This window comes from Pristis pectinata, chromosome 1, assembly GCF_009764475.1.
Source record: "Pristis pectinata isolate sPriPec2 chromosome 1, sPriPec2.1.pri, whole genome shotgun sequence".
NCBI classification, from domain to species: Eukaryota; Metazoa; Chordata; class Chondrichthyes; order Rhinopristiformes; family Pristidae; genus Pristis; species Pristis pectinata.
Genome location: NC_067405.1, coordinates 51,842,121 through 51,856,777, shown reverse-complemented (window position 1 = coordinate 51,856,777; position 14,657 = coordinate 51,842,121). Strand labels below are relative to the sequence as shown.

The following is a 14,657-nucleotide window of genomic DNA, read 5'->3' as shown; positions in this document are numbered from 1 at the left end:
GATACTGTCTCTTCCTCTCTTTGTTTGGCTGCACTACTCTCTCCAGCCCAGAGATTTGCTTGTTACCACACAACAAATGCAAGTTATTGCTGAGACTGCTAAATCAACAGTGAGAGAATGAAGGAATGCAAGAGCATAAGAAAGAAAAGTAGGAAGAGCTATTTGGCCACTTGTGCCAGTTTCACCATCCAATAACATTAATGCCTCATCATTTACTTCAGTGCAGGAAAGTGGCACAAACTTATTTCCCTTAAAATCCAAAAATTTGTGTCTTGGATATACTCAGTGATTGAGCCTCCACAGCTCTCTTAGGTTAGAGAATTCTAAAGATTTATGACTCTCTGGGTGAAGACAAATCTTTTCATTCTGAAGATGTAAGAGACTGCAAACGCTAGAATCTGGAGCAAAAAGCAAACTACCAGAGGAACTCAGTGGGTTAGGCAGCATCTGTGGAGGGTAATGGACAGTCAACATTTCGGACCAAGACCTTTCATGTTGTTGGATTCGACTGTTTTAAGTAGTTTTTTTTAACATGTATAGTGTTTAATACATCTCAAGTGGCTGTACAAGGTACAGCCTTTTAGCTTATTGGTTCATCCATCAGGTGAATATGTGTTTCTCATTGGTTGATTTTGCCACAGGTATCGAATAGGTTTTCTGATTGGAATATTGTTAGCTAAGGAGTACCTCTTACCTCAGGTATAAAAGGTGTCATTTTTTGTTAATCACTATCTGGCCCCGACCTCTCTCATGCCTCTGTCTCTCTCTTGCTTCTCTTGCTCTCTTCCCCCACCCCCAATCCCACCCCCAGCCACCCCGGCCCTAGCTCCTTTTAGTTACTTTGTCTCGGTTTATCTCCTAGTAGTAAAGCTAGTGCCATGTGCTCTGTGACTGTTTCTTTATTTTAAACTTTACCAATAAAACTTTGTGAAGCACCAAGTTGTTTTCAACTCATTCTTGGACTCTTGGAAGAACCTGCGGATTCCAAAATAACTGGATCCAACAATGTGGACTGAGAGAGTAGAGGGGAGATATTCAGTATAAAGAGGTGAGGGGAAGGGGTGGAACCAGAGCTGGCAAAGATTGACTCCTTATTTTTGAGACTGTGACCCTTGTTTCTGGACTTCATAGCCTGAGGAAATATTAATTTGTCAAGTCAGATATTCCCCTTAATTTTCCTTCAAAGGACTGAAAATGCTGGAAATACTCAGGCAGCATCTGTAAAGAAAGAAACAGGTCAATCCCTTTACATCAGAACCTTACATCTGGTTCACACTATTGCAAATGTAATGCCAGTACTGAAGGAAGGAGGGAGACAGAAAGCAGGAAGTAGTAATAACATCTGTTGCCAGGAAAATGCTGGTATCCATTAAAGATCTAATAGCAGGTCATTTAAAAACACATAAAATGATCAAGCTAATCAACATGGTTTTATGAAAGGGAAAGAGTGTTTTACAAAGCCGCTAGGCTTCTTTAAAGATATGACAAACAAGATGGATAAAGGGGAACAAATAGATGTAGTTAATTTGGATTTCCAGGCCATGTAAGTGTATACTGAACAAGGTTGGGGTAATATATTGGCACGGATAAGTAAGTGGTTAATAGGAAATTGAGAGTCAGAATAAATAGGTCATTTTTGAACCTGCAATCAGTAGCTGGTGGGGTACCACAGGTATCAGAGCTAGGGTCTTAAGTATTATTATCTATATTGATGATTTAGATGAGGGGGTGGAGTGTTCTTAGACAAATCTGATGATGGTATAAAAGTTAGATGAATTAGCAAGTTATGAGGAGGAAACAAATAGCATAAGGATCTGGTTCGGTTAAGAGGGTGGGCACAAAGTTGGCAGTTAGAGTATAACATGAGAAGATGTGAGTTATCCACTTCAGAAGAAAAAAGAACGAATTATTACTAAAGCAAAGTGAGAATATAAATGTTGAAGTGCAAGAGATCTGGGCCTACAAGTGAAACATAAAAAGTTAGCATTACAGAAAGTCATTGATTAGCTTAAGCCCGAGGAAGGGCAATTTATCATTTAGAAGATCTTTATAAGATCGTTATTAGTCACATGTACATCAAAACACACAGTGAAATGCATATTATGCATAGAGTGCTCTGGGGGCAGCCCGCAAGGGTTGCCATGCTTCTGGCACCAACATAGCATGCCAGCAAATTCCTAACCTGTACATTTTTGAAATGTGGAAGGAAACCAGAGCACCCGGAGGAAACACACGCAGACACGGGGAGAATGTACAAACTCCTTACAGGTGGTGGGGGGAAATTGTACCGGGGTCGCTGGTGCTGTAATAGCGTTACACTAACTGTTATAATTATTCTTGTAGAAAACTCCCTACACGAGAACCTAGGTGGGTTGACTGTTCCTTCTGATTGACTAATGGGGGATTATTACTGTTACCTTTGGTAACTTCTATGTCATTCCCTGACCAAGGAAATTGTATAAGTATATTTAAGAACTGCTGATACAATGGAACTGGGTCTTCTTGAGCCATGGGAAGGAGCATAGTCAATATCCTGAAATGCAAAGCTAAGGAAAAAGTATAGTTCTCAGGTAATGATGCAATAGGAAGGTCTGATATTAGATAGTCACTCCAGATCAAGGGAGACATAGAATTGTAAAACTATACCGTACTGAAATAAATATTGAACTTTAGCAAGAGTGTACACTTTCCACAGGTGTTGATAATTTTTTTGTTAACTTCGCCTCTCAGTCAATAGCTATAGCTATGTAGAGTCGCATTCTGCAGAATGGCTGCAGCCTGAATTATGAGAACGTGAATGTTGTACATGTCATCACAACACTAGTGACAGCATCTATGCTATTTTGGACTGCCCTTAATTACCAGCATGTGAATGAAATACATGACTCACTACCAATTCATTTTACACTTAAAATAGTAAAGAGAATAATCTCTGTTTTTTTAAAGATATTTTTAATGCCAAATAATTATTGTGGCTTTATGCAACAATTGAACTGTGATTCCAGCTTTATCCTTATTTTTTTGTCTGTGTCTAGAAATCATCAGAAATTCATCATGAAACAGATTGTGCTATTTGACAAATTGATTTACTTTGAAATTTCATCTGATCAATTCTATTGAATGGCACCACTTCCAATATGCTGCTTTCTTCCATTCAGAGTGGATCATTAGATCTGTGGTGGTTGACTTAAACTAGCCTGACGTTGTCAGGAAGGAGTACAGTAGTAAATGATGTCACTGGTCAGAAGTGTGAGAAGGTGTAATTGCACACAAAATCAATGAATGGTGCAATTATATTATGAATTTATTTATCACAATGAATGCCTGAATGCAGTGACAATTGAAATCTATGCACATTTGAGAATGTATATGCCTTCAGACTCCAAGACTTTCTAAATAGTTGTAGAACGTTCATATAGTGGCGACGAATGTTAAGAAAAGGGAGAAAGCAGAAAGAGAGCACTGTCTGCTTTATACATATGCTAACTGATCACTAGTTACAATCACTTTTAATTGATTTCTTGCAATAGTATTTGAATAAAACCATTGTCAAAGGATGAAAAGGACAGAACAATCTCTACTAACCTCTTATTGAGTTTATCCAACCAAAAGCTGAACCTACAACTCTGCCTTCAATACTAAAATTCCAAGCAAACTCATCTCCAAACTCCTAGACCTGGAATCAACACTTCCCTTTGCAACTGAATCCTTGACTTCCAGACTAACAGACCGCGATCAGTGAGGATAGGCAGTCACATCTCCACCATGGTTATCCTCAACACTGATGCCCAACTGGCTGCGTCCTCAGTTCCCTACTCTACACCCTCTACACTCATGACATCATCCAGATTCTGCTCTAACTCCATCTACAAATTTGCAGATGATGCCACTGTAGTGCAGTGAATCTCAAATAATAATGAATCAGAGTACAGAAAGGAGATAGAGAGCCTAGTGACATGGTGTCATGGCAACAACCTTTTCTTCAATGTCAGCAAAACAAAAGAGCTGGTCATTGACTTCAGGAAGGGAGATGGTGCATATGCTCCTATTTACATCAACGGTGCTGAGGTCAAGAGGGTTGAAAGCTTTGAGTTGCTAGGAGTGAACATCATCAATGGCCTGACCTGTGCCAACCACGTAGACGTCACGGCTAAGAAAGCTCACCAGCACTTTTACTTCCTCAGGAGACTAAAGAAATTTGGCATTTCCTTTTTGACCCTCACCAATTTTTATCAATGCACCATAGAAAGCATCCTATTTGGATGCATCATGACTTGGTATGGCAACTACTCTGTCCAAGACGACAAGAAACTGCAGAGAGTTGTGAACACAGCTCAGCACATCACGGAAGTTAACCTTCCCTCCAAGGACTCTGTCTATACTTCTCACTACCTTGGTAAAGCAGCCAGCATAATCAAAGACCCCACCTCTCTTCTCCCCTCTCCCATCGGGCAGAAGATACAAAAGCCTGAAAGCACGTACCACCAGGCTCAAGGTCAGCTTCCATCCTGCTGTTATAAGACTATTGAATGGTCCCCTAGTACGATAAAATGGACTATTGACCTCGTTATGGCCTTGCACCTTATTGTCTGCCTTCACTGTACTTTCTCTGTAACAATACTTTATTCTGCATTCTGTTATTGTTTTCCCTTGTACTACCTCAATGCACTCTTGTAATGAAATGATTTGTATGGATGGCATACAAAACAAAGTTTTTCACTGTACATGTGAAAATAATAAACCAATTCAGCAGTTTACAATGAAGGGTGTAAGAGTTTTAAATCTTATCTCTAGTTGGTGCTAAGTTTTTAGATCATATTGGATCCTCAATATTCAAGTGGTATGTTGAGATTTTGAAATCAAATGATGTCTTCAGGTGTTCCCTAATGATGTTTAAAAAAAACATTTCTTGCAATGTGGTAAGTTATCTGCATTCAGCCAGGAAAGATTATAAGTGTCTTAGCATCCAAGTTCATGAGAATATAATTGATCAGGCTGCATTGCCGACCATTCCTGCAGCAAGTGTGCTTATGCTTAGATAAGGAGTGAAGATTGAGTTGTGATATCCTTCTGACCGTGAAGGCTCACATAAACATGAATAATAATGACAAAAATAGATGACATTCTGTCATAGAGTTACCATTTTTGGGGAGGAGAAGAAAGCGAAAACAATTGGAGCAAAACAAAAAAATAGGTTATGAGATAAAGTAAATAAAGAAATCGAACTTGAATTTTATAGTCATAGAGTAATACAGCACAGGAACAGGCCCTTCGGCCCAACTTGTCCATGCCGATCAGGATGCCCATCTATGCTAATCCTATTTGCCCACGTTTGGCCCACGTCCCTCTAAACCTTTCCTATACATGTGCTACAAATTGTAGAATGGAAAACATTAGCAGCTGATTGAAAGTAGCAAGACAATTGATCTTCATTGCTGATGATAAACCTTCCAATTACACTGCTCTGTTGTTCTCTCCATAGCTCAGCTGGTAACATTTCCCATCCTAGATCAGGAAGTTGAGCATTCAAGTCCTCACTCCAGAGACTCAGATCAAAAACCCAGGCTGACACTTGTGCAGTACTGAGGGGGTGTGGCTCCATTGGAGGTGCAGCTTTTTTGGTTGAGGCAATAAACTGAAGTCCTCTCTGCCCTCTGAAGTGGATGGAAATGATTGTATAGACACAATTTCGAAGAGTAACTGTAGACATAAACCCAGCGTCCTCGCCAATTTTTATCCCTCCATCAACATCATAAAAATAGATCATCTGGCCATTATCACATTGGGGAAACTCGCAGTGGGCAAATTAGCTGCCTTGTTTACTATACTACAACAGTAAGTACACTTTGAAAGCAAACGGCAGTATTTCAGGATGACTTGAGGCCATGAAAGATGCTGTACTAAATGTGATTCCCTTTTTGATCCTTTTCATTTGTACATCAGGGCCAGAACAGGTGATTTACAATCTCCCAAATGACCTATAAATTATAGTTGCTTACAAAGAGTGTCACTGTGGTGCAAAGTATGGCAACATGCAATAAAATTCCACTCTTGTTATGTGTTTGTAAATAGGTGAACGTAATCGATAAATCATGCAACTAACTTCCAGGTACACTTGAAATGTGGCTGTCCGTGCTATTTGGTTTGTGATTCAGTGCTTTTATTACTTTGACTATAAACTTTATTGGGCCATTTATGGCAGCTTGGAAAAAAAGAGGAAAATACTGTGAAAAGTTACAAGCAAACTTTTATGGGAAGGCCGATGTGAACAGCCACATATTGCCATCCAGTTTAGAACCAATGAGCTCTTTTAGCTTGCTGGATAAAATTGGCATAAAAAATTGGCATTTATTTGGAGATGAAGTTGGAGTGGGAGTGCAGTGCCATTTGTAGTTGGCACTGGGGTCGGTACAATTTTTGATGCACATCAGTGATTCAGATTTGGAAGCCAGTAAAGAATGATAAAACTTGCAAATAAAATTAATAGCTGGGGGAAAAATAATAGAGGCAAAGAACCTGTCAAAGGGAAGAACAGTAGCAAATGAAGATTAAATAGACTCAAACAAAGTAATGTCTCAATTGCTCTCTTATGATGTTTCTTATGGAGACATGTTTTCAGACTAGCAGAATAGGAAGATAACAGATTAGCTGGATGAAGGAAAGGAAGAGCAAATGGAGGAGATGAAAAGAAACAGAATGGGAAAAGGCCAGGAGTGATAGGGTAAGGAAAAGGTAGGAGGGGAGGAGAAGCAAGCAGGGGCAGGGACATCAGGAGAGGAAGGTAGTGGGTGTGGCGACTCACCGTCTAGTCGGGCGAACCGGCTCGGCAGTCGGGTCGCGCGGTGTCGGAGCGACGAGGCCCAAGATGGCGGCGGGCCTCGTCTTTCCGAGCGACGGGGAGAACCCGCGCGCGGGAAAGTCCTGATGACGTAGGACTTACGTCATTGCCGGTTTTTTGGGCGGGATTTTTCTCCCTTAAAGGGCCTGCGCAAGGCGGGAAAATAAACCAGTTCTGTTTGGCAATCCTCCGAGTGAGTCTTGTTTTATTCCGCGGTAGCAACCACTACATGGGGAACTATTTTCATCGGCAAAGATGAAACAACCTTGAGGAAGAAGCTTGGTTGGAAAGTTCTTCAGCATTGGGTTCTTGAAAAGTGAATGATGCAAAATAGACAAAGTACTTTTTGAGAAAAGTAAGCTAACTAAAATTTGAGGAAATCAATCTAATTCTACATTAAAAGTTTAAAAATTTACCGGAGGTTGCTGGATGCAAATACTTATCAAGATGTCTGCAGCAGATGTGTTTTCAGAAGCAGAATTGCTGAAAAGCTTCCGAGTATCTTAATTCCAGCACGACAGGCAAACTCAAATCAAACTATGGCACAGAGTTCTGATACAAGGTCATCAACCTGAATATTCTCTCTACTTCTCTCTCCTAATGCTGCCTGACCTGCTAAGTATTTCCAGCACTTCCTGTTTTCATTTCTGATTTCCAAAATCTGCAGTTTTTTTCTGAATTTCACTTACTTGGTTATTATAGATGGGGAATTTTAATAAAACATTATTTGGAGGCAATGGCCGATTATTAATTTAGGGCTGACGGTACAATTAACAATAGCTGCAAGTCTGTAAGCAATGCTGATCATTATGTATTCATATTAAATGCAAATACTGCAAAATAGGCAAGAATGAAGTTGAACTTCATCGGGGAATTCAAATATAATCAGTTCTTAATGATTATTGTAGAACAAATTATTTTTTAAAAAATTGATAATGGTGCAATTATCAAAATATGATGCACTTACAATGTTGACACCTAGTGAACTTTCACTTTTGGTCAGTTTGATGAAATGGGCACATTCTGATGACAAGGACAGTGTGGAGGAAATCTTCAGCACAGGGTTGACTGGGAAAGCTTCCAGAAACAAAGTTGCTTTAATCTTGCAAGGGATAGATGAGTGAGGACTTTGCAGAAATAGAAAAGATATTAACCGTAGAAAGTAAAATTGAAACACTATTTTAAGGCAGACCAGGACATTAGAACAAAGGCACAGTGGAAATTCAATTTAGGATTAATGTCAGGAAGGATTTCTTCATACAGAGGTGATCAATAGGATAGGACATGAGAGGATGAAAACATAGGATCCATTCAAGGTACAATTAGTTGATGTGATGAAAATGCTGAGATTTCACTTAAAGAATGGATCAGCTGATATGGTTTCCTACTTTCCTACATTGTGAGCTTGTACACAGAGTGCTTTCATTGCAGTTAAGTGGCTTTTGGACAGAATCACTAATGTGTTGGTGAGGCATTTCCAGCATGGTGTAACTTTAGAAGATCCGCAGAACCAATGAGATATGTGACAAATGACTAAGAATGGACACTTACTCTTTCTCCAGCTTGCATTCAGGTTCTCTTGATGTTATGCTGGTAAGGGAAAGCTCTGCAGAAAGTCACTTCTATTTTGTAGAAATGGGCCTCTTGGTAATAAGGAAGGTCAACTTTACTTAATATTGCCCAATAAGGACAATTTCCAAGTATTTCTCCATATTATCTGTCTGTTTCAAATCAGTGTAAAGTGTATTCTTCACATGTTTAAGGCATTAAAACTCTTACTAATACTATTTTTGGTTTTGTTCCAGATTTAACAAATGAAAATTAGAGATATATGTTTTGAAATCCAGAACATATGCAAGTTACTTAGATTCTTCCTTGCCTCCATACAGTTACATTGTTAATGCAATAGCTGGTCAGTATTTGCCAACAACACTAAAATCAATGGGATTGGAATTAAAACAGAATAAAATTGGAGATACTCAACAGGTTAGGCAGCATCTGTAGAGAGAAAATCAGTTGATATTTCAGGTCGATGACCTTTCATCAGAACTGAGTTGGAAGTTATAAGAATCATTCAATTAATGTAACTGAAAATTGTTGGAAGTGTTCAGTTCAATCAGGCATTGCTTTCTCTCATTCTTAGCCACATACTGTATAAACCTAGTACAAAATTTGTCTTATTGGTACCCAAGCTGCTTGCCTGCAATCTCTGGAGGGGTTATTTAGTGGAGATGCAGTTTCAGCTTGAAGCCTTTTCTCCATATCCATCAAGACCATGGCATGTAGATGGGAACGTCTATGGGACCCAATATTTCCACAGTAGATTTCTGGAAGAGGGTGAAAATGCTGACATAAAGGAAGGTTACAATGCCATCAGACTTTCATGCTGTTGTATCCTTCCAAACCAGCTGCTCCAGAAATGTACTACATTGACCAGACTGTAGAACAGCCAGAGATAGATATTGTGGATAATTTCAACTGTTACAGTTTAACACCAACCCTAACAGACCAGTCATTCCTGTAACCTCTGAGTTCAATTTCCACCTGTGGAAAGCAAAACTGGGAACATTATGTAAAATCCAACCAAACAAAAATCAACCCATTTTGCATTACGTGCAAAATGACTCACAACCTGAATTTATAGGAAGCACCATCTTTGAAATATTTCCTGTGAAGTTCAGACTGTAAATGAAACAGATCTTTTACTGGGTGATATTGAGTGCCAGGTGATGTAAATGAAATATGCAAGAACTAAAATGTCCATCTGAAACACATGAAATCAAGCAAAGAACAGCCACAGTCAATTTTGTTCAGTTGAGATTTGGCCACAGATATATTACAAATACCATTGTGTGTTCAGAAACAAAGCTTACCAACATTAAGCTACAAACCAAGGAGGCCTTAATTTTGGAAAAACTGGGAAGAACATGGAAGGGCGAACAATAGGGGATAGGGTCAGGGCTTTCAGGAGACAAAGGCTGTCCTACGTGGATGTTGGCTCCAATGAGCAAAGGCAAGGCTTGGAGGGGGTGGGAAGGGTGAAGATGGTGAAGCCTGACCATTACTTTACAGCTATGGATCTACTGTCTCCACTGGCAAGAGGAATGTGAGATATAACCTGAACAAAATGGAAGGCAGTGATAAATCACTGTGTAATTGTGGTTTGCACCCATGCTTTTGCTAAATGGGTATTCCTGTGCCCTGAATTGGAAAGGGTACTGGAGTAGGATCGCCAGCTCTCTGGAAGTGAAGGAGCACTGCACATCTTCATTACCTCATCTTTACCACAACCTGCACTATCAACCTTCTAGCTGAAGCTTTTCAACCATCTCTTGGGAAACAGAGATAAGTCTCAGCTTGATTATGCCAAATAAATTCTTTTAATGCTAATTTTGAAAAATCCAAGCCAAACTGTACAATTGTTCAGATGGTTCCTATTTAATTCACAGAAACAGTTAAATTCTGTATTACAGTTAACATCAGTCCCTGAAGTTTCTGGATGATGTGTTAAGAGGAGCAGATCTCAACAGGCTTGCTTTCCCTGTTCTCCTCATTAAACATAGTACTGTGACACACACTATCCATTTAACCATTATTTCTATGTTTTTTATAGTAACTGGAGGTCGCAGGTGCATCAACCCCAGTTGAATAGGGAAAAGCTAGCATTTACTCTTTGTGCCTGAGCTGTTATGCACTAGAGCAACAGTTCCAAGACAAAAATGATTATGAAATTAGATTCCATCCTGTTTAATGGTTCTCCTTTCAAAAATAAAACATCGGTTGGAGTATTTGAAAATATGTAATTTCAAAATTCTAATACTGTGACAGTTTTAACTACTTTATTGTCCTTCTTTTACATGCTGTTTAATCCATATATATCACAAATTATATTGAGTATTATTGAAAGGAAACAGTTAAGATGATTGCATAATGCATAATTGTTATTACTTATATTTTAAGCTTTTCTAAATATATATGATCCCAGTTATCTAGACGTGGACTCCTGTTTCACTGTGGCTTTCCTATCTGTGGACCAATAGTCTAGAATTACTATGTATTAGTAGGTGCTTACCAAGTTTCATGAAATGTCTGCATTGTTACCTTAGTGTGCAGTTCATAAAGACAAATAGATTAACACTAATGTTAAAATGATAAACAGAAGAAATGATTAGATGAAGCAGTCATCTACAAATGTCTCCAATAATAATTTCTAGGTTTATATCTTTTAAGAACTTGGGTCAAAAAAATTCTGTATTTGGAAAAGATGGAATTAAATTGTTGGAAGTATAAGGCAAATGAATAATTCCAATTCTAATATTGATTGACTTGTTTGGAAGCTCTTGCAAAATGCTTGCAGCATCTTCTTGAAAGCAAACAAGTTACTGGATGAAGCTGATATTTTGATGTTCTCAAATTTGACAAAGTGAAATACATTAGAGGATGCATATAAGTCAAATACAATATGTTATGAAGATAAGGAACAGGAGGCATGGATTTTTGGTGACTGATTGTGGTCAGGTTGCTGCTCCATGTATGTGCAAACAGAAAGGAGCCTTACAGTGAATAACTATTAGTTCAATTATATAACCTTGCTGTCAAATGAAATACCATCAAACCTGATCCCACCACAGCAATCAAGTAGCACACTGGGAGGAAAACAATTCTAAAACCAGTGGATCTTGTTAGCAAGAACTTATCCTTCAGGGGCTGAGAAACATTCACAACCTCTACTTCTGAAGATCTGCTGCTGCTTGTATTTGATCAAGTGGCATGTGCGTGGGTTATATCTGGATAACAGATGCTGTTGTGTTAGGTTATGACTAAATAAAATTGGGTCTGATCCGACAATGAAATTGGCTCTGATTAGACAGAAAATTCGGATTGGATCAGGCTTAACCAGAAATTATGACTTCATTGGCCATGATATTACCTAAAATTGAGATTTTATTGGCTCGCCATTACTACCCAAAAGCAGAAGAGTTTATGTCTTACATTAAAGCAGTATTTATTATCATTGGCAATACAGCGAAATCTACTTTGCTTACTTGCTCAGTTTATAGCATGGTATCTAAGTATGTATGAATGTAAGGTTATAGAGTAGTCAGTGATATCACACTTCCAAATATGGTAAATATTGTGTGGCTCCTCTTCTGATACAAAGTCCCATAAGAATTTAGTGTTATATACCAATTTTGAAGCTATTTTCAGGTGGTACCATCAATTCAGTTGCCAAACATGAGTTAAAACATTGTTGAATTATCCTTGAACATAGAACTATAATCTCCATGTAGTTTGATGAAAATGGGTTTGAATGCTTTCTATCACCATAAGTTTTTTTTAATTAAACATTTCTTGGCTGCCACTTTAAAAAAAGTTGCCCTTCCCTTACTTGGACTATTATTGCATAAAATTGTAAACTGCTGATGATGTGAGACTACATACTTCAAAATAGTCTTTATGCACTTGAGACTCAAGCGGCAGTTTGATTCATTGTCCCTTTATGTTATTGCTCAATTGCACATCCAAAATCATTTTATATTGATGCAAGACTGGCAGTGTAACAATATACTTTGTCACCCTAATAAAACAGAGTGGAAACAATTTGAAGTAGTTAATTTCAACACCAATGTCACTTTCCGTGTCCACACTAATTAATGCCACAAAGGTATATGCTATTGTAAGAACAAGAATTACAAATGGAGAATGTGTTAGAATACTTATTTGCAAATGTCCCAATGCAAGGACTGTTTCCTTACCTGCTTGTGAGCATGGTCGTAAGAGTTTATGTGGTTATCGAACTCCTGATGTTTGTAATATTGTTTGTCACACAATTCACAGTAGAAGTTGGCCTTCAGATCTTCCAATGCTTTTGTTATTGCTTTTTCCTTTTCAGTGTAATCCTGTGAAGAAATGAAAGAATCTGTCAGTCCAAATGACATCAGTTTCAAAATATTCTAGAACTATGTGGTGTTCCTGTTGAATATTCAGCAACTATGCAGCCTTAAGCTTCTAACATTCTGACTTAATACATAAATTTTACACTGCAATAACTGTGAGTAATTTCAAACATTAAATTGTTAGCCTTGCACAGAACCAGTGTTGGCATTAATTTTGTAACTAACTCAGGGTAAGCTTATGCAACTTTTCAAAACAGATTTCTAGACCGTTGTGTCTAAATGCTATCTGACCTTCAACTGATGCCACATGGTACTTCACCTAACAAGTTGTAAATTCTTAATATACGGTTAGCATAATTTAAACCTTAGCCACTTTTCTGCATTACTCTGCAACAAAAAACAGCTAATGTCTACTTTCATATCAGAGCAAATTTAATCAGTGATATTTTTATATGTTCATCATTTGCCCATTCAGCTCTTCAAAAATTTAACATCTATCAGAAAGAAGTAAATAGACACTGAAATAGACATTTACACAAGACAGTTTCACATGTACAAAGGCTCCATCATTAATAGTATTCTGCATTTGATAATATTGCAAATGATTCGACTTTGCTGTTGGTAAAATTGTAGTTTCAAATAATATAAATCATATTTAAGTTTACAAAGCTGAAAAAATTCCCATGTTCACCTCCAGCTAGTTGCAACAATACTTGTAGATATGGTTGCTGATCTCTGTATGGGTGTAGATCATCAAACAATTCCAAGTGTTAACACCCAAGCAGACCTTCTTTTCCACAGCAACATCAAACGCACAAAATTCAGTAACCAAAGTGCTTCTGTAGAATAATAGTAGATGATGTAACACCAGGCCTGGAGTGACAATCCACCACAAGAGATGGACCATCTACACTTAAGCCTATTGCATTTCCAATTTGAAGTGATCAATCATTCCAGTGCTATTTCCTTATCTAGTCAAACTAACAGATCCAATTTCCCATTTACTATTTATTCTTACTAATATATCTTGTTTAAAAAAAACAAGCAAAACACACCAAACTACACAAGATTTTAATCATACCTCTATCATCAATATACACAAACCTTTTACTATTTCTGTATTCCCTGCTGCTACTTTTCACACGCCTTCTAAATTTGCTTCCCCTCCGATTTTCCACATCACAATATTTTCTTCTAATTAACATTAGATATGTCATTTTCACTTTTTTTTTACATTTCTGTGAAAGTGTGGAGAAGTGTCAGTCTTGGCAGGTTTAGCAGATGGACAAGAAAGTGGTAAACTGAGTACCTTGTGGAAAATATGAGGTTATGCCCTTTGCTAGGAAAAAATAAATATTTCTTATTAAAAAGTGAAAGAGTAGTAAAATGCATGTAGACAGAGATTTCAGTGTTCTAGTTCATGAGATACAGAAAGTAAATATGTATGTTATTGTATGGCAATTTGGTGAGGCCACACTGGAGATCCGTATACATTTTCCAATGTCCATATCTAAGAAAGATTATAATTGTCTTGTAAATAGTGTAACATGGATTAACTAGATGAACTTCTGAGATGAAGAGGAAAATTGGCCTATATTCATTGAATTTGGAAGAGGTATACAAGATTTGACAGATAAGACCCTGAGAGGATGTTTTCTCTGGCTGAAGAGGCTACAACTGGAGGGATAGTCTCGGGATAAGGGAGTCAGCTGTTTAGGATTGAGATGAGGAGGAATGTCTTTTGTTGAGTATTTTCAAAGCTAAGGTAAACTTTTGGCTACTAAATGGAATGACCATAGATGGGACGAGTGGAAAAGTGTATGTCCCATAGGATCAGCTATGATCTTGTTGAAAGGTGGAACACAGTCTGCTTGGCTGACTCTTGAATCCATGCCTTGTCTAAATCTCATGATAATTCATCA

The 14,657-nt window shown here is 38.0% G+C and overlaps 1 protein-coding gene across 1 annotated transcript in view; it reads right to left on the bottom strand.

Moving 5' to 3' along the window:
- znf804a (zinc finger protein 804A) overlaps nucleotides 1-14,657 on the bottom strand; it is a 202,174-nt gene that overhangs the window by 36,013 nt on the left and 151,504 nt on the right. The window contains exon 2 of the mRNA XM_052023765.1: nucleotides 12,595-12,738. Coding sequence (XP_051879725.1) covers nucleotides 12,595-12,738 — 144 coding nt within the window. The remainder of the gene's footprint in view (nucleotides 1-12,594; nucleotides 12,739-14,657) is intronic.